Source organism: Phaethon lepturus, unplaced genomic scaffold (assembly GCF_000687285.1).
Source record: "Phaethon lepturus isolate BGI_N335 unplaced genomic scaffold, ASM68728v1 scaffold21122, whole genome shotgun sequence".
NCBI classification, from domain to species: Eukaryota; Metazoa; Chordata; class Aves; order Phaethontiformes; family Phaethontidae; genus Phaethon; species Phaethon lepturus.
Window position 1 is genome coordinate 7,374 of NW_010522945.1, and position 22,474 is coordinate 29,847.

Here is a 22,474-nt window from a genome sequence, read left to right on the forward strand (position 1 = left end):
AGGTGTTTTTGGCCAAGTGCTAGTTAAGCTTTTACTATGTGGGTTACAAAATCAACTGGCTGCTCAGTTCTCACTGGGGACGTGGGTACTCAAAGAGATTACAAAATTGTATTTGAAAGCATGGGCACAAAAGAAATAATCCTCTGAGTATTTGCTTCACTGGCTTGATTGGTGTGAAAAGAATGAAAATTCAAGGTAGTCAGATGAGAATACCAAGTCTGCTTCTCCTCCTGGTTCTCTGGTATGTGGTAAGGCTCATTTTAACCTTCTTCCTTTTCCCTGGAGTAGCGTAGGTGGTAAGAGAAGTCAGAATCATCACAGGTTGTTTTGCAGGTTCTCTTAAACACAGTCTAACTGGACTACGCTAAGTGGAGAAGCTGATCTTTGCTGTGAAAACAAGCTGCTAATGTTAGACAGAAGCAGATGAAGTTTGGAGTCGAAGCCTTGTGGATGTTGCCGTTAAATGGGATAAAACTTGTCAGACAGGTGCAAATCAGTGTAAGCGTTTTTGACCGCTGTGGGGGGGAATGCCATGCAAAATCCGTGTTAATATTTCTGTCGCTTAGTAACCCTGACCTCAGGGGTTATCTGAAAGGGGCTCAGAGTGGAATTTTGTTCATTTCCTGGATGGTGCTGCTTCTGCAGAGCTCTCAAGTGCCCCTTTTTTGGAAATCAAGTTAACAGAAACAGGCATACTCGTGTTGTGGGAAATATTGATAATTTTCCTGGGCAACTGGGTTTAGTTTAACTGTATTCTCTACAGGGACTGCAAGTGTAAAACACTCCTATAGTACCTTGTAGTGCATGTGACCTGTTTACGTGCTCCAGGGTTATTGAGAAATAACACTTCAAGCCCTGGATAGCAGTAACTGGAGTCTATACCAAGTTGTTTAATTGCGGGACTGAATTTGGGCTGGTTGTAGGGAGAGCTTAGTGGGACTGATGCATTAACTCTTCTGCTCCGGAGCTCCATTCCTTAGTCACCAGCTTATAAACTTTGATCGTGATTTGGACCAGTTTTCCCTGATGCCCCTTGCTGAATTTGTATTAAAAATGTAATACATCTTGAGGAAAGGAAAACTGTCCTTAAAAAAAAAAAAAGGCTATCTGCCCTACAGCAGCTGGTACACAAGCAGGCAGTTTAGGTGGTTGGATGTTATTGATGCCTCTAGGTGCCTTTAACTAAGATGGGTTAAAGGCTTTCCTAAATGCAGTAAGGTTGTTGAAATAGGGTGCGTAAAGGCATGGAAGTGTGTGTGTTTGGGAACCAGGAGACAGAACTGGAGGCTGGGAAGAACTTGTGGCTTCTTATTATGGGGGTAACTTGAGGATAGGACCCAGATCTTCTCGTTCCAAGAGCTAGTTTGGTGCTATTCAAATGGCAGGCTGTGGTCTAGGTGGGCCTGCTAAATTTTTGTGGTTCTAGAGTGCCCTTCACTTTTTCAGGGTTTCCATAGTTCTCGCCCTTATGATCACTTCAGAAATAGCCCTGGTGTGCTGCTTCAGGTCCCTGTGAAGAGATGAGCACTTGACAGAGCTGGAGTTGATGTGTTGATTCTATCAGAACAGGTTTCACTAGAGCTTTCAGTAGACTTGGATAAAAATTGACCAGTCCTGAACTGTATCATATCCAATGCCTTTTTTTAAAACATTATACTGAAAATACCAAATTTGAGCTACAGAGTATCTTCTCCTTAGAAATACCAAATTCTTTGCTGAAAGTCTTTAATATCTCTGATGTTTTCACTCACTTCCAAACACAATCCTGACTGAAATCAAGAGTGCCACAACAGTAATGATGTTGCAGAAAATTCTGGATTGCTAGAAATGTGCAGCAGGTGAGCTTCTGAGGGACAGATGCCCCTATTTCAGTGCCAAGTGTCCCTTCAGATAGTAGAAAAGGAGGAAAGAATTTGAGACAAAATACTGTGAAAGAAGGCTTAGGAGTAGTTGCTTCTTACTTTTGAGAATTTCAGTGCAGAATTTTGATCAGAAAGTAGTAATTGGTGACACTTAACCCAAAATATACAAGTGTTGACATGAATGTCTTTATAGCTTGCTGAAATTACTGCATGCTTTGCTTTGAAAATCTACCTAAAAGAAATTCTGGAAACATTTCGTTGCCTGATGAACAAATCTATATTTGATTCTTCTTTTAGTCTGGCTCTTTTGATGCTGCCAGAGATTAAATTAAACTATGCGATAGTGTCTTTGTTTTTGTTCCAGTCTTATAAAACTTTCTACTCTAGGATTTTCACTCCCAAAATATGCTAATGAAGCTTTGACTTGACATGCATAGCTACTGATTTGACTGTTGTTTTTTTTCTTTCAGCTTTGCAGTGTATGGATGATTCCAAGCCATGCGTTAACGAGGGAAAGTGCATTCCGTATCAAAATGGTACAGGCTATTGCAAGTAAGTTGGTTTCATTTCTAATCAATTTAATTACCAGTCTCCTTTCAGAGTCCTAGCCAGAAAGGAGATGCGAATTGTTAAGATTTTCTTATCAGGTGCATTCAGTGTAATGGTTTTCGCACAGCTCGTGTTTCTTGGTAATGCATTAGTTCTTATGTGCTAGTTTTTTGTAACATCAGAAATCTGGACTTCTTGTTCAGATTTTTGGGTTTGGATCTTGTTGGTTTTATTAGCTTAGGAAGCAAGGCCAAAGTGATCATAGAGGTAAACTCTGTACCTTGCTTCCAGATGCACAAGTTAAGTTGGAACTTGCTCTCTATCTTATAGCTAGCCTTACTTTATAGAGCTTCAGCCCCAATTTGACTATTTTTATGGGTTTTTTTCAGAACTACTCTGCACTCTGAAGTGTGTCAGTTCCCTTCTACATGCTGGAGAGCAAGTAGTATATGGGAGTTGCAAAAACAACTAACAAAAAAAACCCAAACACCCACCCACATTTGTCTTTATCACATAATTGATTTTGGTAAATGTTAACGCCCATCTTCAGCGGTGCCTTTGCTTTGCTGCGGCATGGAAAGCTGATCAGCAGGAGCTTTGGTGGAGTGTGATGTCTGGAGAATGATACAACATCTATTTAAATGCAGTTCACCTTTCAAACTTCAGTATTTAGATTTTTCTAAAATGAAGTGATGTTTTGCAGAAGATAAATTGTCCTTGTTTGGCAGGGTTAATTTACTATGTCTGTAGTAAATGGATGATTTTCTAAACTTCGTTTACTTCATCAGTGCAAGTTGTGCCATTTTCTAGCATACTAAGTGCCTCTTAATGCCAACATTCTTTAAATATTGGTGAATTTTGTCTTGTTGATTTAGCTTGGCTACCACACAGCTCTGCTCTTCACCCTTTTCTACACATCCATCTTCCCTAGCCACAACCTTTAGTTCTTTCTATTAATGTAGTACATAAAACATGATATACTTAAATTGCACCTGTGGCACACAAAGGGGAAATCATAATCTAATTTGAGGTTCTTCTCAGTTTCAAATCAATACCTGATGTGCAGAAAGGCCATAGAAAGGCAAATGTGTAACTTGTTATTCCCTGTTGTTTTCACCTGTATTTTAAGACTGAAAGAAGAAATTGTCTTATGTTAGTAGGTCTTTCTGATGCGTACTTAAGCATGTTAGTCTGGAGCCAAAGTATGTAGGTCATGATGAAAGTAATAAACAAGACTGGTATTGATGTTTGTGCCGCTTGTACCTTCGTAAGGACATTTTCTCCAACCAACATGGTTCCTTTTAACCACGTCTTAGACTGTAAAAAAAAAAAAAAATTGTTCAGTTGCTTCATCTGATTAACATCCGTTCAGTATTTGCAGTGCAGTTCAGGTCTTGACACATTTGCCTTATCACAGTGGCAGTTTTGACCACTCATACTTTTTTTTTAGCGCGCAGAGTTATTTATAATTCTCGTGTTGCCTTCTTCCTTTGTGTGCAAAGTCTTCTTGCAGGTCTTAAGCCAAACTCTCCTTCAAGTAGCAGCTCAGTCCCTTTGCAGGTGCAAGAGTAATTGGAAAGGCTGATAGAGGCCTGTATACAGAGATTAATATGTGTCTGTTTTCTAGTTCTGGCTCAAGAACCCTTTTTTTGCAGAAAGGAAGGAAAAAATAGCAAAAAACCCTCAACTGTGGAGGCTTTACCTTTAGCAGGCTGATTCTTAGCATCCTGTTTTTGTTTTAACTTTTTTCTTTCCTGCACTATGAGGAACTCTGAATAGGGGAACTTTCTGTCTGGTGTAGTAACCTAAAGGACTTTCTGAATTTTTGATGGCTGTAAGAGTAGAAATGTTTTGTTTGGGAAACTGAACTTATTATTAAAGCAAGTGGCTTGGCCTCTATCTCTGCAGGATCACTCACTGATTAGCTAAATCTCCACCCCTTTTTTTCAAGTTTTCTGCAGTACTTCCTCTGCTGGGCAGTAAATTATTATAATAGGCTCTCTTCCTCTTTTTGTACCTCCTCTCAGCCAAGTTGGTTGTTCTAGTGTGTGGTCAGTCCATCTAGTTAATCTTGCTGTCTGTAAGAAACAAGTGAACAGCTGAGGGAGGACCTGCATCAGAGATAATCATAGGTGATGAATAAGACATGAGTAATGTAATGTAAGCGCTGATAAGCAAAACATCTAGTCTAGATATTTGGCAAAGCAGCAAGTGACAGCTTAACGCTGAAACAGCTTTCTTTGTCAGAAAATCCTGTAGTGCCTACTCCATTAAAAGAGAAAGCTAGTTTTCTACTAAGAAACCTTTATTCTGGTGCATCTGGCTTCTGTTATGGGAACAGCGATTGTGACCCTTGTAAGGAAATCGGAGTTGGATCTTTATCAGATTGCTCTTGCGAGTGCCCTTTAAGTAGCTCCGTTCCCCTGGTGACGCTGCTGGCCCATGGCTGTCATTTTGTGGCACAGTTTGATAGAATTACTGACCTTCTTTGACCTTGATTTTATATTTAGAAAATTACACATTCCTGGGTTTGCGTCTTCCAAGGTCAGAATTTTTGTCTGAGAGATCTTTCTACGCCCGTTCAGTGACTAGCATGGTGAGGACGCAGATCTTATTCCAAGGAATATGGCCGTGTCTGTGGCAGCAGTGTGAAGGGGAGCTGTCGTTCCAAGCTTTTTGGGTCCTGCTTTGACAAAAGGTGGTTTCAGTTTGGGCTTGGGCTTTGCGTTGCACTGTGGTGGGGTTTGTTTTTGTGGTGGTTCCCCCTCTCAGCCCTCCCCAAGCATCTCCAGGCAGCCTTTTGCACATTGAGGTGTTAAGCATGAAGGAGCCTTCTTGCATACTCATATCCAGCAGAGAAGCAGGGTAACAGTTGCTTGTCGTGAACATCACAAGAAGACCGCTTTCTCACCTCCCTGCTGCTAGATGGCTGGGAAAGTAGTAGTAGGAAGAGTCTGGGGGATAGTACTGCTAACTTGCAGTTTTTCTGCACTTGCAGGCAGGCTGAGAAGGTGTGGGTGCAGGGAGCTGTTTCAAGGACAAGCAGAGCAGAGATTTTGGCAGCTCTGCCCACTTTCTGAGTGTGAGAGTCTGCTGCGGGTGCATGCAGGATTGGGCAGTCCCTCTGTGCTTGGAGTGGGGCAGGGCCCTGAAGTGGAGAGCATCTTAACTGGTTTCCCCATGTTTGGCAGCTGTGGCCTCTCCCAACTTCCCTCCCCTGTGCCCCAGTGACAGGGAGCAGAAGCAAGCCTGTGCCAGGGAGAGAAGCAGAAGTGAGAAAGGAGGGAGTTGGGGTAGGGGTGCTCCAAGGTTTAGGGAGGAAACTGGGCCCTGCTACTTCTCGTACTTGTAGGTTTTTAAGATTAAGTTTTTTGACCTTAGGACTGTTGCACATAGTGTGCCCAGATGGGATAGCTGTACCCCTGTATGAACCAAAGTACTACTTTAACTCTAGTGTCTTTTGTCGGGTCCTGATGGTTTAAAAAAAAAAAAAAAGGAAAAAAAGTACAGTGGCAACCGTGGCTTGTTTGCTGTGCTTAGTCAAAAGTGGAGACTGCTGAAGTTGCCTGATTCTAAAAGGACAGTCTCCTTCAGCACATCCTTTCATGCCTGAAGCTGTCAGGATCTGTGCAGCTTTGTGTGCTTCTGTGCCTCTTCAGTGAGCAGTGTTTTTCTCACTGTGTGCAGAAGTTTGTGCATTGGATGATACGTTTTTTACCTCTTACCTGCAGGGTGGCAACAGAAGGACCTCAAAGCATGCTAAACTCAAATCAGCAACAGCATGGCAGCAATCTACCCCAATTCTAAACCCCTTGCCAGGTTTTTGACCTATCTTTCTTTCCAGCTGGATCTTCATAAATGGATTTTAACTCTGATTTAAGAGGACTTCTGGGGCTGGGGGCAAGATCCTAGACTGCAGAACTGCTTCAGAGATTGCAGCAGATATCTTCTCAGGATCTATCTTGAGAGACTAATCATTCCTAGACCAGTGAATGGGGAATACCCATAGGAGACCTTGTAGCAGGATGAGGTCTGAGAGTTTTCCAGAAGAGGCTAAATGTAAAAGTTGAAAAGTTGTCCCTTTCTGAGAATGGGCTGCCCTTTCCTGTTTCCTTCTGTCTCCTTTCAGAAATCAGAGGAGACCCTGGAGACCAGGGCAGAGGAAAAAGGGGAGAGTACGCACGCTTTCAGCTTGAAATCTGGGAACAGAGTGGTGATTTGAGTCACTCAATCAAAATTTTCTATTATAATTTACTTCTGCAGACCAAAAGCTGTTCAGAGCTCTGATGCTCAGAAAATGCTGAAGTAAACCTTGTCCGCTCAGACTTCGGTTGCTGTTACTCCTTGGTGTACTGCAGAGTCGTACACTCTGGAAGAGCTTTCTGTGGACTAGAAACAATAGCTGTGTACTGCTTTAAATGCACAACAGAGAGGCCGTCCCATCCCATCGTTTGCATTCAAAGTATGACGCATAAATGGGAGCCTTGAGACATGGGAAGGAGCATTTGTAAAGCTAACCAGAGAATCCTGTTCTCCCTCCTGAGAGGAGGTGTAGGTGTGGGAGTCAGAACGCGGGAGCCAGAGGGAAGTCTGGTTAAAATCTGTAGCAAAATAGCTGAGACCCTTCTCACGTTAGTCATCAAACTGCATTTTTTTTTTTGTCCCCCCCTCTGTTGAAGCATCTCCCAATCAAAGTGAAGGGAGTGTTGGGTTGAGGGGGGGGAAGCAAGACTACTAGGAAATTCTTCCCTTCGTGTTTTAAATTAAAACCATCTGTTTCCTTCTGTGCATCTCCAGATGATATCACTGGGCCTGAATAGGAAACTCCCATGAAAATCAAACATCTGGAAGACTGGTTAAAACAGTCTATAAGGTGCATTTGAAGAGCCTGTCCTATGAATGTGCTGAAGCAAATATACTATGGCAGATGAGGAGCTTTTTCCAACAGGCCAGACATATTTTCCAGAAGTATTTTGAAAGCAAGAGAGCACTAAGTATTGGGGGGTAACTTCAATACAGTTTTGTGGCAGAAGAGTCGAAAATGCACCTTTTTTGAGTCTTCTACTTTCACTTTGTCATGTTAGGTTGTTGGAGTGAATGTGGATCTGTGGATAGTTCAAATTTGGTTAAATACCTTCATTTTGTTTTTACATCTCTTGTTTAGCTCCATGAGAGCCTGAGCTAAAGCAAATGCAGGCTGGAGCTGAAAAGGAGGAGAGAAAAAAAAATGGGCTGAGCTCTGACTAAAGTATTTGTGCTGGAAAGTAGCCCAGAGAGAGTAAAGGAGAAGCTTTAATTAGAAGCAGCTGCATAGCTGATGCAGCCCACAGGACATTTTCCCATTTCAAACTCTCTAGCTTTCAGAAATCATGATTTGAATTAAGTTGTATGTGAAATTTGTTCTTAAAAGATTAAATTCCTGTTGAAGTAGGTTAAGAGACCTCATGTGCTTCCAGAAAGTGCCAGAACAAACTTCATCTTCCTGTTTCTGTTTCTGAATGTTAGATGGAAAACTGAGGAGAAACAGTGGCTTTTACTTGGAAAAGATTCGGTTTCCTGTTCTGAGCATGTCATTTGGAGCTGACACAAGCTGCTACAATTTTAAGCTACTCTGTAGACAAGTGGCGGCTTTTTTTTTTCTTTTACTCCCCTAAAAGAGAACTTGAAAGAGTAGATTGGGATGAGAGCAGAGCAGGGGTGGTGGGAAGCTGGCATGGCTGTTGAGGATAATCATACCCTTTAAAGAAGTCTGGACTTAGACCCTGCTTTTTCAGTGTTTACCTCTATTTTTAGAGAAGTAACGCGGTTCCCAACATGAATTGGGAGCAAATATTTGCAGTTTTGTCTACACCAACATTTAGAACTAAATTACTAGTATTTGTGCCTAGAAATGTTGATGACAGGAGACATGGTTGAAAATCTGGACTGTAGGTTTTTTGTTCTTTAACGTTCAAAAAGGATTGCACTGTGTTGCCGGAGGGGAGAATTGCATAACTGTGTGACCAAGCACTTCTCCAGGAGGAGAACAAAATGGTGGGTACAAGGGCTGTGTATACCTTTCACAGGCAGGCACATTCCCTCTGGCGTATTCTGTTGAGGCTTTGTCCTTCCGAATATAAAGAGCTAAAGTTAAAAAAGCTTTTGGTGTTCCCTGCTGGAGTGCTCGGTCATGTTTTTCTGATTAGCCTCAGAAGATACTGGAATGAGCCTGGTCTCGGAGCGCTCTTCAACTTTGTACCAGAACATTTTGTGTACAAAATGCTGGGCCATTTGTGGTGATGCTTGCGAGTGTTGTCTTAGAGTGCAGGTCTCTGCTTTCCTTTTAAATCATACCATTAATACTCTTAATCAGTGTTTAGGCTCCCTCCTACCTGTTACCTAGGGGCAACAGTTAAATGCACCTTCCAGTGTCCCCGAGTGTTGGGGTGGCTGGGAGAAAACGCGTATTTTGGTGGTTTACTTGCTTGTGGACAAAACATGAGATGTTCCTCTAGACTTTCTAGTTTGTTTTACAGCCTTTCAATGAAAAAACACTTTAGGACTTATCTTCTAGGTGTGTTTTGGTTTATTTTGTATTTGTTGGAGTGGTGGGTGCTGTTGGAGGACCTCTTGTTTGCCTGATGAGATGCCCTAGGTGAGGTTCTGTGAAGTTCTGGGTTGTTGCTGGTTTTTTCGTGATAAAGAGAACTACAAGTGTGCAGCCTGTGCCTGCTGCTCTTACTCTGAGGAGCTGCTGACATTGAAGATGGCTGAGCTGCCCAAATGCCCCCATCACTGGCAATGGTGAAACCAGAAGAAATCCCTATAATGAAATCGTGTAAGCCTTCTGGGACTGAAGCTCAGTTTGACTTCACACATTTATCAGCTGCATATAGATGTCCAGAAACATGATTTAATTGCAGTTACCCAGACAGTCTCTGAGCAGAGCTAGCCAGTGCACCGTGTGCAGGCTTGAATGCCGTGGGAGTCGAGCAGTCCTCCAGCTTCTGGCACAGCCATCTTTGCTGGGTGCCAGATTTCTATGTGATTGAGCTCCTACAAAGCCGTGCTGTAGCCCGCTGGCGTTTGGACTGATTTCTAACCTGTGTCGAGGAGGGATTTGGGCTGTTAAAGGAAGCATATGGAATGGCTGTGGTTTAGGCCCAGAATACCTGAAGATTGCCTCTCCTGTGATGTGGCAGCAGCTCACACTGACAGCCTTCAGCTGTTATACTCAGGATGGCACAAGAGGCAGAGGATATTCTGCAAATGGTATTGTCTCAGGATTTGCTTTCTGTAACTTTATTAATCCTGCCTTGCCCTGCAAAAAACTCTTCTTTCATGTCTGTTCTGGGATATGAAGTTGAAAGTATTAAGGTATGGTGAAAGGAGCCTAATATGGGTGTGGGGAATGGTAAATTATGATTATGCACATCTATTATATGACTTTCCTGCTTTAGACATACAGCTAAAGCTAGTTAATAAATTTTTAACATGAGAAAAAACAGTTGTGGTCATCTAGTAATGACCCCTTGCGTAACTTGGATAATAACCTCTCTGAATAGCTGTGTTTGAACTAGCTTCTTTCTGAAGCGGCCAATCCTGGTGTTCTTTTAAACAAGCATGAGTGATGGAGAAATTCCACTGCAACCTTAAATGCATTGTTCCAGTTGTTTCTCTCCACTGCTGAGAGACTGTGTGTAAGTCTATGTCTGAATATAAAGATAGAACCCTATTTCTAATTTGAATTTATCTAGCTTGAACTTTTAACTGCTCAGTTCTGGTACCCCTGTACCTTCTAGATTGGGAATTACTGTTAAATCTGAGTTTCTTTGTGGGTACTTGGAGGTTTTGATCAATTGTCTCCTTGTCCTTTCCCTTTGATAAATAGACTGAGCCACCTGAGCTTTTCATTGTATCAAGAGTTTTCTATTAATCATTACTGTTGCATTGTTTGAATTCATTTTGGCTCTTCCTTCTTAAAGAGCGGACACCAGAATGGATGTAATGGTCTGGTAATTGTTGTGCCATGCAAGTATCAGGTGTAGCATAATCTCATTTACTCCTACTTGATATTTGCTGGTTTTACAACTAAAGTATTCCTAGCCAAACTCTCACTCCAGTCACGTTCAGCTGACTGTTAGGAACCCCCAGATCAAGACTATCTTTCGCGGATCAGCCTCCTGTTTTGTGGAGGATGCTGTATATCTTTTGTTTCTAAATGTATGACTTTGCAGTGTTAAAGTGCATTTTACATGCTGACTGCCTTGTTAAGCAGTTTGTATTACTACTCCCTATCAAGAACTTGTCTTCTCTTTTACCTACATGTTTGACCAGCATTGATGTTTTCTATTGTTATTTATTGATAGAAGTGTTGGATAGTATAGGAACAAAGGCAGATCCCTGTAGCATTCTGTTTAAAACGCACCTTCATAACTGTTCTTTGATTTTTAAACTGAATTTTAAGGCCTATTCAGTTAGGTGTGGTGTTTAGGTTTAGTGGATTTTTTTTTTTTTTTAATCCACCATACACTTACAAGTGCATAAGGAAAAGGTAGTCTCTTGACGTTCTTGTCTGGGGGCGAACAAGAGACTTTCTGTATTTTTTGCAGTTGGAATCTCCTCCCTTTGGATTTGAGCACCTCATTGATTCAAAAATTGCACCTATCCTGTTCTGGAACAAAGCTTATCTAATGATCACTTTTGAAATTTTATGCAGTGAAATGTTCTCTCAGGCTGTGTGTAATTTGGGTTACTTAACTGGATAAAGCATGCAGCTGTGCGCTTATAGAAAAAACTGCGAGTGGACAGTCCTCTTATAGGTGTTAGCTGTTATTTTTATCCAGCATATACTCTTGCAGCTTTCTGCTACCTGAAAGCAGCAAGTGGAACTGTGGGTGGCACAAAGACTTGCTTGCCTGGGTCCTGTATCGCTGGAAGTTAAATGGAAAATTCATAGTACAAAGGCCAGTTAAAAGATGGATTGCAGCTGACAAGTGTAGTCAGACTGTATTGACATAAGTTTAGGTTAGAGAGAAATAACTGCCATTATTCTGCAATCGCAGATCTTTGTATAAAATATTGCCCTAGTTGTAGATAGTGTATGTGTACTCGTTTTTCTGTGGGAGACAGAGGAACAATGACCTTGTCGTTAGGGTGCTAGCCAGGGGCGTGGGAGACCTGACTTCAGTGCTTGCGTTGCTAGTTGAGTGCAGACTTCAGCATGTCATGGTCCCAGATGCACTTATCAACATGAGGATAACAGTATATTCCTGTCTCATGGGAGTGTTGTGGAGAAAAATCTGCTACAGATCTTCAGGCCCTCAGACACTGCATTTGTACAAGGTTTATAAATATTTTGGAAGACGGATAATGCCTGATGTTAATACCCATTACTGAAACGGCTTGATTTTTCTCCTAAAAAAGGATGCTTATTAGAATGGCAGTAGGTGCAAGGAATTAATTGTTCCTCAGCAGTGCTTTAACAGTTAGGCTTTTACTGATGTTTTGAAGGGAAGTGCAAGAATAAGTTCCTGCATTTGATATAACTCTGCTTGTATGCAGTATTTATTTTTTTTATTTTGTAATGAGCGATTTCACAATTTGAACTTAAGTTTTCAGTGGTCTCATTTGGGACAATCCCACAGGAAGGCCCCGTTACATCTATGACGTTAGCATTTAGCTCTTAGTGTTACCCGTAATTATGGCAAATCCCAAGATTTTCAGTGGTCATGGGACTTCATTCCTGGTATCTTTCCAGGCCAGCAAGGCTTCAGATAAATGTGCCACAACTAATTTCTTCTCTGTTGCAGGTGTCGAGAAGGCTTTCTTGGAGACTACTGTCAGTACAGAAACCCCTGCGAAAGCAATACCTGTAGGAACGGGGGAACTTGTGAAACTACATCTCTGATAGGAAAGGCTACCTGCAGATGCGCTCCAGGGTTCACGGGAGAGGCTTGTCAATACTCTGAATCGCACCTCTGCTACGTGTCCCAGCCCTGCCTGAATGGAGGAACTTGTCATCCCCACAGCCAAGAGACGTACGAGTGTGTCTGTCCTCCAGGTTACACAGGTGGGGTTCTGCGTTTGTACCTCCAGACTCCCTCCTTTGTGAATTACTTCATCCTGGAATGTTCTGGGACAGTCGTAATATGCTGTCAAATTTGCTAGCTCTAGCACAGGAAATGAGAAGAAGTCTAAATGACTTCATGACCAAAAAAAAAAAAACCCACACTGAAGGGGGGTGGGCAATCAAACTCCCTACCCTTTACTCTTAAGCAGAAAGACATTCAGGTCTTGTGGTGTTGTCCATGTGGGAAAACTAACTGCAGAAGCTACTCTGGAGTAGCTGTTACACTTCAAATTCAGAGTCTACCTTCTAGAAAAAAATGAAGGGAATTTTGACAACAGAATCTTTCAATGGGAAAACTATAATTGGGGGCCTGAGGGGGAAGCATGGAAACTCAGCCCTTTCATTCTTGAAGGGGGTATAGAAGAAGAGTGACTGTTGGTGTGTAGTATGATTTTGGGCCATGGGTTATTTTTATAAATCACAACATTCTCTATCTTGTTGCTACCCTGTAAATAAAACTACTTTGTACTGTAGCCAGCAAATTGATTTTCATTTCAAATATAATACTGTAAAATGCAGACATAAATTTTCCTGTAATTTTGAAATTTGGTACACCAATCATTTTGAGGTGGCATGAAGGAAATACTATTTTCCATAGCAATAACTTCTTATTAATGGAGTGCTCTGTCTTGATCCTACAGGAAAGGATTGTCAGTGGATTGATGCCTGTACATCTCAGCCTTGTGCCAATGGAAGTACATGTACTGTATCTGGAAATAAGTTCTCCTGCGTCTGTCTGTCTGGCTACACTGGCCAGAAGTGTGAGATAGATGTGAATGAATGTGCCACACCAGGCCTTTGTCAACATGGTGGGACCTGCGTCAATTTGCCCGGTTCATACCGATGCCAGTGCAAGCCAGGCTATACAGGGCATCGCTGTGAGAGCATATATGTGCCGTGTTCCCCATCACCATGTATGAATGGAGGAACTTGTCATCAAACAAGTGACTTTACCTTTGAGTGCAACTGTCTGCCAGGTAAATGCTGCTTCTTCAAAGCACTTGGTTTGGTAGTCTTGTCGCTGCATTCCTGTCTGTATTCTGAAAACTCTTGTGGAGTTTCTGTGTGATACTTGTGTAATGTAAGGTTGAAGGGAGAAATCTTAGCAAGGCAGGAAGCTCTGCTAGGATGTCAGTATCTGAGTGTCAGGATTTCATAATATGGAATGGAAGAAAAGGGAAGAAGGCTAGAAATTACGGATTTCTGTGGAACCCAGTTAGAGGAAGAGAATCACACAGGTGAGAACGATGAGGTAGATTCAAGGAGATTAGGATGCTATCTCCTGATGCCCATTTGGAATGTGAGATTCCATTAACATAAACCCCTACAAATACATGGTTTTGTGTCAGTAAAGGCCACAGTTAACTTTAGCACTTGAATGAAGATGAACATTTGTCTTTCTCTTCAGTCTTTACTCTTGAAACGTATTAGTTTCTATTCTTTTTCTTTTTCTCCTCCTGTTCTTCCAAATTTTACAAGATATCATTTCTAACTCACCACCTCCTTTTTGTCCTGTAATACGTCCAGGTAAATTTTGCGTGCTTGTTTTCTGACGCTGTTAGATGCCCTGAGTTCATCCATAGCAGGGGTGACGTGCTTACTCAGGGTCGTGAGCTGTATTGGTTTTGTGTGTCAAGTTGGGCTCCAATCACCAAGGCACTCATCTCTACAAATGACCAGATATCACCTGGTTGGGACCTTGGTAGCCTCATCCTGTCCTGCTTGTCCCCATCTGCTTGTCATACTGACCACAGGGCAGTACTCATTGTCTTTGTGTGTCAGGGTTTTTTTTAGGCTGATTTTTTTTTTTTAACTGAGTAATTCAGTCCATGGGAAACTGACTGTTTGGAAATGCTTTTGACTAGACTTCCCACTTAAGTGTATTGCAGTTTGGCATATGAACACTCGGTGTGTGGTAATCTAGAAAAGTAAACTCTCTTCCCTTAAGCATTTCTCTGTTATTTATGTGATGTAGCTGCCATATACTGTTTAGGATGAATGTTGAGTGACTGCGTTCTCATGAGGATCATCTGGAGTCACAGGTATGTGCGGAAAGAGCATTTAGAACTTAACTTGTGAAAAATACTCTTTTTGGAGACCTTTTGTCTTGAAGTGTTGGCTCAAATGACCTTAAATATACATTGCCAACCTTAGCTAGTTGCCTGCACAACAAATTTCTGGGTTGTCTGAGCAAGCATGTGACTTTGAAGAATTTAGGAAAGTCCATCTTAAAATAGAAGGCTGTATCATCTTTATTTTGTGTGAAAGCAACCATTTCTAACTATGCTTGAAGAAACGGTGCTTGAACATACAGGGTCTAGAAAATGCTATATCTTAACTAACAGTTGCTATTGCTTTTCTGCTTTGCATCTTTTTTTTTTTTAAGATGAAACTGTAAAGTAAGTATCTCTGGATTAACAGGCTTGATCAGAAATTCAGAATTTTCTTAGTCAGATCTGTTTAGCCAGTTTGAGGAGTTTAAGATCCCTTGCAGAAGCAGTGTGGTGGGAGGGAAGAGGAGAGGAAGATGAAGTTTGAACGACTTGATCCTGTAAAGCTGATGAGACAGTTTGCTTTCGTGACTCTTAATCTGGGTAGGAGCACATTTTCCCTTAGACAAGTGTGTGGGCTGGCTAAACTATGGTCAGGAAATGAAAATGAGATTACTATAGTAACAGTTACACACCCACACGGCTCACACACGTTTTGGATTATTAGCTGCTTTTTTGGACTTGTTACACAATGTGTATAGTGGGGGTGAGTTAATGCGGCTTTGAGAGCCTTCACTTCTGTATTTCCTGTATTTAAGCTGGCCATGTTGTTTTGCTAGCTTGATTTCTTTTTTTTAACTAGGAATTTGAAAAACAGCAAAAAAAAAAGAGGTTGGAAAAGCCAAAATACTTACATTAAACTTTTTGATAAAGGCAAGGCACCCAGCCATTTCTTCTCCCTTAGTCAAGCATGCAGCATGAAATGTCTGAAGTGTTGGAAAAGGTTCTGTCTGGGAAGGAAAGGTCAATAAAGAGAGGAGAGAAATGGTGGTCTGTCACGCCCAGGGAAGATGTGAACAAAGCTTGCTCCTCTGGAAGAGTGTGCCAAGAGCATGGACTAGAAATTCCTCTTTAGACTCCCTCTCAGAATTGGAGCAATGCTGATGATACTGTGACTATAAATGGAATTGCTCTAGCCCTTCCTTGTGGACTGCCTTAAGATGTTACCATTGCTCAGCGTTACGGCCGTAGAGGCAAGAGGCGGTTATGTCGTGAACCACTGGGATGGTTTTTGGTGTGATTTTGCATCTTGTGACCTGTGAAACTGCTTTGAAGAAACTGGTTATGCCCAAGCAGCAATTTAAGCATAATTAGGTTACTCCTGGACTGGCCCTGAAATGGGTTCTTGTTTCCTGCAGATGTTTTCTTTGCTTTTGAGTGAATTTCATTTTTTGTAAATATAGATACATGAGAACGAGAGCTTGAAATATGGAAAAAGCCTGCAACCTAGAGTTACATGTCACGGCGCCTTTTTCTACAGTAGTGCAAGTACTGTTTATGTACAGTGTAGTCAAACTGCTATTTTAAATTCTCAGGCTCCCATTTCACTTGTGGATTTACATAAACAAATCTTGCATTAGGTAATTCATGCAGTCTTGTGTTAGAAGAGGTCAGCATTTGGTGGCAAGTGTAAGTGAAGAGTTATATATACTGTCAGTATTACATCCATATGGAAGGTAACTTACTTTCTGTCCACCTAGCGTAATAATTTTTCCTCTGGGCTTTGATTTAGATAAAAAGATCGTAGACAAGTAGGTATGTTTGGTCCAATCATAACAGATAGTTGTAGTAAAATAAATACTTCTGTGAAAGAGACTTAACCTGAAGCATTGGCAACTCCTTTAAATATAAGAATGAGCTCGTAGTTACAAATATTTGACAAAAAAGGAGTTCATTTGGCACCTAACCTTTAATGGAATGTTAAACAAGTCAATAGAGGAAGTTCTTAGCTGGGAAAGTGATTATTCATTGTTATCCATCAAAATAATTACCCATTAACTAAGATAAGGACCCTAGGGAATTCTAAGGGCTTGTTCAGGAAACGATCTGTCAGGCTGGAGCAGGCTGTTTATGAGAGCTGGAACACTTCCTGGGAAGAGGAAGTAACCTCATGCCGGCACGGAGCGTCGCGCTGTCCCGCGCACTGAGCGTCCTGAATGGGGTCTAACAGACGTACTGAACTTCCCGCGGTGGGGGAGACCCTGCTTGCTGGAATTTGGAGATGAGCTGTGTCCTTTGGGGTGGGAGGTTCTGCATGGCAGCAGTCTTGGGGTGCCAGATGGTGCACATGCCTCTCTGTTCCGGGTGAGCCGGCTGTCTTCGTGGAGTAGCCTGTCAAGAAGCTGAACTGTTGGAGTTGCGTGCAGGATATGTATTGCACATATGTATGCACATATTCCTGCGGGTATGCAGGAGCTTGGTTCTGTGTTAAAATGACGCAGGTCAGTTTTAGCGCTCTGTGTTGAGATCCCAAATTTCTTGTCACAGGCCCGAAATCTGGCAATAACCTGACATTTTTGTTTGGGTATAATTTCCTGCCTCCATACAAAATTGGTCCTGCAGAAAGTCTGAGGTGTCATTTATTGGTTGAGATAACGATAAGGATTAAGATTTGGAGGGAATTGGCTATAGTGCTCTGGAATGGGCTGGAGATTTCAGATGACATAGGACTAAATTTATCTACTTGCATCCCTCAGTGTACTAGAGGAGGAACAACATGCTGCTAGCAGTGGGAACACTTTTCCCCTTGAGGTTCTCATTCCTTAATTTGCTGTGCTTGGAGATACAGAGCAAAAGTCAGGATATGTACTGCGAACTGTTCTCTTGAAGGGAGAAAGTAAAGTACAACATGTGAGTCCCAGCACAGAGGGGAACAGGAAACAGTGTCAGGTGTCCAAATACATCAGAACAGTGAACTCTCTGGCTTTCTGGAAAAGAATCAGCTTATGTAACTGCAAAATCGGATCCTGGGACCCAGCTTAAGAAAAGCTCACGTGTCTCAGAGCAACTTCATGCTTGTCGTGCTCAAATGTAGGTGCGTTGGCCCAAACGATGATGACTCTAAAGGACTGGTCTTATGAATGAAAGCTAAACTTCGCTAGGACAGTTTTATTTACAAATTGAGCAGATCGCACTATTGTAGTGTAAGTTTTACTTCAAGAGGATGCACAAATCATACCTTTAGAGGTTTTAGATGTTCTGAAACTAAGGCAAAATTTTTCTTCCAAGTAAGACAAATTTAAAGGGTATTTGGGAGTTGGGAAGTTACCAAAAAGAAAACTTGTGTTTTCTTCAGCTGTGTACTCAAAATACTGTCATCTTCACAATTTCGACCCTTCCTGATTCCCTTTCACTTGGAGATGTCTTTTGACTGAGCACACTTGGCTGTGTGTCATTTCTCTTGAACCTTTTACTACATCACTTTCTTTTTTTGTAAGCTCCTTTTTGTTTCTGTTCTGCTGTCACTAGTGGTATCCTTCAGCTTTTAGTGTGGGATTAATGGTTTTTTACATTTGCATGAGATGCTTGAGGAGCAGCTTTTAGATGGTAATATAGCTGGTTAAAATGTGAAAATGTGCAATGGCTTGGTGATGTTTTAGTATTGGGGTGACTTTCATGCTTTATTACCCAAAATCATTGGGCCGCTTTAAATTTATATGCAGTACGGTAAGATAGTTTTAAATAAATGCCTGCTGTTAGGAGTTTGTTTAGTAGAAGGTAGGGTAGGTCTTCATATTGTCTGGGCTGTAAGGATAGAAATATAAACCTTTGGAGTTTGTGGTTCTGGGTGCATTTCCATGCTGATCACATTGCTGGCATGAGTGCAATCTGTGGTCAGTGGGATGATTCTCCTCAAGCTGAAAAGCAAGCTGATAGGACACTCCTGTGTTTTACAGCTGAGCCTTTGGTCATGGATGGTGGCTTTATACAGTTTTAAATATAGTGATCTGATACTAATTATATTCCTCAGTAGTTGTTCCTCAGTGCCTTTTGCCAGGAAGGTGCTGCTGTGGTGATTAGGATTCAAGACTAACCATGGTGTATTTCCTCTTCATTTTGACCTTCCCTACTGCCATGAAACTTGCAGGACCTTGGGTGAAGGTGGGAAAGGCTTTGAAGGGAGAGGGTAATATGCAGGTCCCCCTTTTTTTTTTTTGCCTGAGTTGAGTCTGTTCTTTGCTGATGGATGCTAATGTACTTGGTACAGCTTAGCAACAGCACTCCACTTCTGACTCTTACCTGTAGCATTGGAGAAGTTTAAGAGGCAAGAATGCATATGCATCATCTCAAGTCTCTTGAGAGTAGTGGTAGTCTGCAGAAGCTTCGGAGCTTTCAGTCTGTCTCATCTGCCACATAGCACGATCTGTGTTGGAGCAGATGTTGCTTACAGGGTCTATGTGACTTGACACAGATGTTAGGGAAGCGTCTGGAACAGGGCATCAAAAGTAGATGGGTTAAAGCATGATTTTGGATGAGAGGACTGTGTCATGTTAATATTACATTCCAAAGCAGTGAAGGGGGAGAGCTGATGTTTTAAATTAACGCATGTGTTCTGGAATCATTTACTTCATTAGCATTATCATGCATCCACTTGTCCTTTGATAAGTAGTGCTCTCATCCAGCAGAAATGGCAGGTTTATTTAATGAAGCATGAAATAAATCAGCAGGGGAGATCAAGGGGAAGATGGATTATTGACAACTCCCTTCCCTAATGTCCCCACTTCTCCTTGTTTGAAAGGAGAGGGAGATCTAACAAGGATTTTTTTCCTGTGGGGCTATATTCAATAGGAGCCTTGATTTTCATTGGGGAAAGGTGTCTGGTTTCTTCTGCTTCTCAGTCAGGGCTTAGTGTATAAGCATCACTTGGGTGGTGGCTGATTCGTTAAATGACTGACTTGTCTAACACTGAAGAGGGCCAAATCAGGAATGTGGAAGCTCATTTTCAAAGCATAGAAGATCTGTCTTTGACGTAGCCAAGGCATATGAACTATGCTGAGGTATTCATGAAATGAACACCAGGCACTTTTTTGCCATGGGAAAAACTTGTCCTGGGTGGCTCTCTAAGTGCTGCTTGGTGGGCAGTGATGAGTTTACCTCTTAGTAAACTAAATCTCTTGGCCTTCACTTTGCTTGCTTTGAATGACAGTGCTCATTAGTCACTTAAAGAAAAAATACCATTGTCTTTTTGGTGGTGAAAATGTATTTGGCCATCTACCTACAGTGGTAGTGTTCTAACTGTGTAATCTGACCCGCATGCTATTGGCAAAGGCATTCAATGAAGTTTCTGGTCAGCATGCTATATTTGAGGTTCATCGGGATTAACTTAACAGCGCAAGTGTTTAAGGAAAAAAAAAAGTGGGGAAGCTGCATGAAGGGTCAATTCTCCTCAAAAGAGGCTTGAAACCCATTTCAGTGTGCTGTGTTTGTGCTTTATCCAGGTTTCGAGGGAAGTGTCTGTGGGCACAACGTTGATGACTGCCCAAATCACAACTGCCAAAATGGAGGTATATGCGTGGACGGTGTGAACACGTACAATTGCCGCTGCCCACCGCAATGGACAGGTATGTATTATGGAAAACATTCCTGTACGGGCTGGGCACACTTTATGGGAACGAAATGCCGGACTTGCAGCCTTCACCCAATATACAACTGTGGCTAAACACAGCTCACATCTGTGACTTGTTCCGCAACCTTGGGACAGATGTTAGTGGAACCTTACAAAAATTGTTTGCAGCAGAGCCACCACAATGGAGGGCAATTTCCCATTGCGACGGGCAGTATTACAGGCTTATGTGCGCGTGGGTTTGATAGACAGGTACTGTGATTCTTGAGCTGCAATGCAGTGCGACATTCAGAGTTGCACTTCTGCTTGCATGGATTACTTTGCAAGAGGGTATCTTTTCTGCAAAAATACAAAGTGTGGCTTTGCTGTTACAGGTGTGTGTGTTAACGGTGCTTTGCTGATATATCCTGGGGGTATTTTTAACCTGGGATAACAATCCCCATGTAGATAATATTAATGCTGCTGAAGAACAGGGTGAATCTGAAAGAAGACATAGGTGGGAGGAAGGGAAGGAAGAGAAGAAGCGTCTGTATGGGAAGCTTATGTTTTTGCTACTGTTATTTTCCCACTGTGAGTGATTTTTAGCTGGAGTTCGCTGACTAGCAAAGCTACTTTTGCTTCATATATGAATCTGCTTTACTCTGAGTCTGTAGGGGAAAAAAGTATGCATTTCAAGAAAGTGTTATGCATGATGTAAGGAAGCAGCTTACAGGAAATTCAGTGTCATCTTTAGTCACAAAATGTCTCCATACCTCAAAAATAAACAAATACCTTCAGTTTTGGGGTTTTTTGGGTCACATTAGTCATTCTTAGCTGGCACACTTTTTCAGCTGAGTATAGTTTTGCCCTTCTTTCAAAATCATAGGTAAAAAAGCCCTAGAACTGGAAAACTGAGGTATGGATTCAGTTTGCATTTTTCCTTTCATAAAGTACATTGGGATACTTGTTTTGGAACTGAGCTTGAACTAGCTCCTCAAGTTCTGAAGAACCTTTAGCACATTTTTCTCTGTATCTAGAAAATACTATGTTTGAAACCAGAACATCTGTAGTGATTGGTAGTTCAGACAACTGCACTGTGAGGAGTTTGACTACTAGAGACCAGAGGTTTTGTGGTGTTCTAGATTTTTTCCTCAGAGAGCATCATTCTCATTATAAACTGGTTGTTAATAACTGCAAAGGAGGCTGCCAGTTGAGAACCCTCATTAACTTAAAAATCTATATTCTTAAATGAAGTTAAAACCACATGAGTGAAATGCACCAGTGCTTGCAGAGCTCTTTAAAACTAGGTGTAAGTAGGAGAAAATGAGTCTTCCCCTTAATGAGCCCTTGCTTCTATACTGCTTCTTTGTCCTTCTATATGTCCTTAAAGCCTGCAGAAAGGGAAACCTGCAAAGGAAAACATGAAGAGAGCTTGGGTGTAGAGCCAACAACACTTCAGTGACCCCTAAAATCTTGCTCAATGCCACAGATATGGTAAACCTTGTTGTGGCTTCTAGTGTCTGTCAGTAGTAAATCAATCTCAGGCTTATTCCTGAAGCATAGAGGATATGATGGATCATGAGTGTGTACAGTGTGAGTATATAATCTACAAGGGATTATTTTGCTTTGTAGAGGCATTGTAAATTTAGCTTGGTTTACAGGATTTGGGTGGATGGCTGCTGTCAACTAGGGATGACTTCTGCAACTCACTTGGAAGAGACATATGAGTGGCTGAGGGAGCTGAGGTGGTTTAGTCTGCAGAAGAGGAGGCTGAGGGAAGACCTTCTCCCTCTCTACAACTACCTGAAAGGAGGTTGTAGCGAGGTGGGTGATGGTCTCTTTTCCCAAGTGACTAGCGATAGAACGAGAGGAAATGGCCTCAAGTTGCATCAGGGGAGGTTTAGATTGGATATTAGGAGAAAATTCTTTACTGAAAGAGTCATCAAGCATTGGAACAGGCTGCCCAGGGAGGTGGTGGAGTCACCACCACTGGAAGTGTTCAAAAAGCATGTGGACATAGCACTTCGAGACATGGTTTAGTGGACATGGTGGTGTTGGGTTGACAGTTGGACTTGATCATCTTAGAGGTCTTTTCCAACCTTAACGATTCTGTGATTCTATACTAGGCTGTGATTCTGTTTGGTTTTGTGGTAGATTGTCTCTCTGATTAACCACTCAAATTCTTTGCAGTTGTGGTGGTTCCCTCTCTGAACCTCTTATGGGCTCTGACTAGCATTGGGAAAAATCATTAGACCCATGTTGTGGCCTAGTCTTGTGCCACCTTTCTTCTGTGTGGACAGTCTGTCTGGAAAACCTTGTGTTCATGAAGGATGTTTACCTTTGAAACCCTGGAAAGAGG

At 41.9% G+C, this 22,474-nt stretch overlaps 1 protein-coding gene across 1 annotated transcript in view; it reads left to right on the forward strand.

The window, feature by feature from the left end:
• Nucleotides 1-2,332: 2,332 nt before the first annotated feature.
• Nucleotides 2,333-22,474, forward strand: part of NOTCH2 (notch 2) — a gene marked incomplete at its 5' end in the record, with an annotated part of 75,165 nt that continues 55,023 nt past the window's right edge. Inside the window, 4 exons of the mRNA XM_010281991.1 lie at nucleotides 2,333-2,414; nucleotides 12,203-12,462; nucleotides 13,164-13,499; nucleotides 20,012-20,134. Coding sequence (XP_010280293.1) covers nucleotides 2,333-2,414; nucleotides 12,203-12,462; nucleotides 13,164-13,499; nucleotides 20,012-20,134 — 801 coding nt within the window. The remainder of the gene's footprint in view (nucleotides 2,415-12,202; nucleotides 12,463-13,163; nucleotides 13,500-20,011; nucleotides 20,135-22,474) is intronic.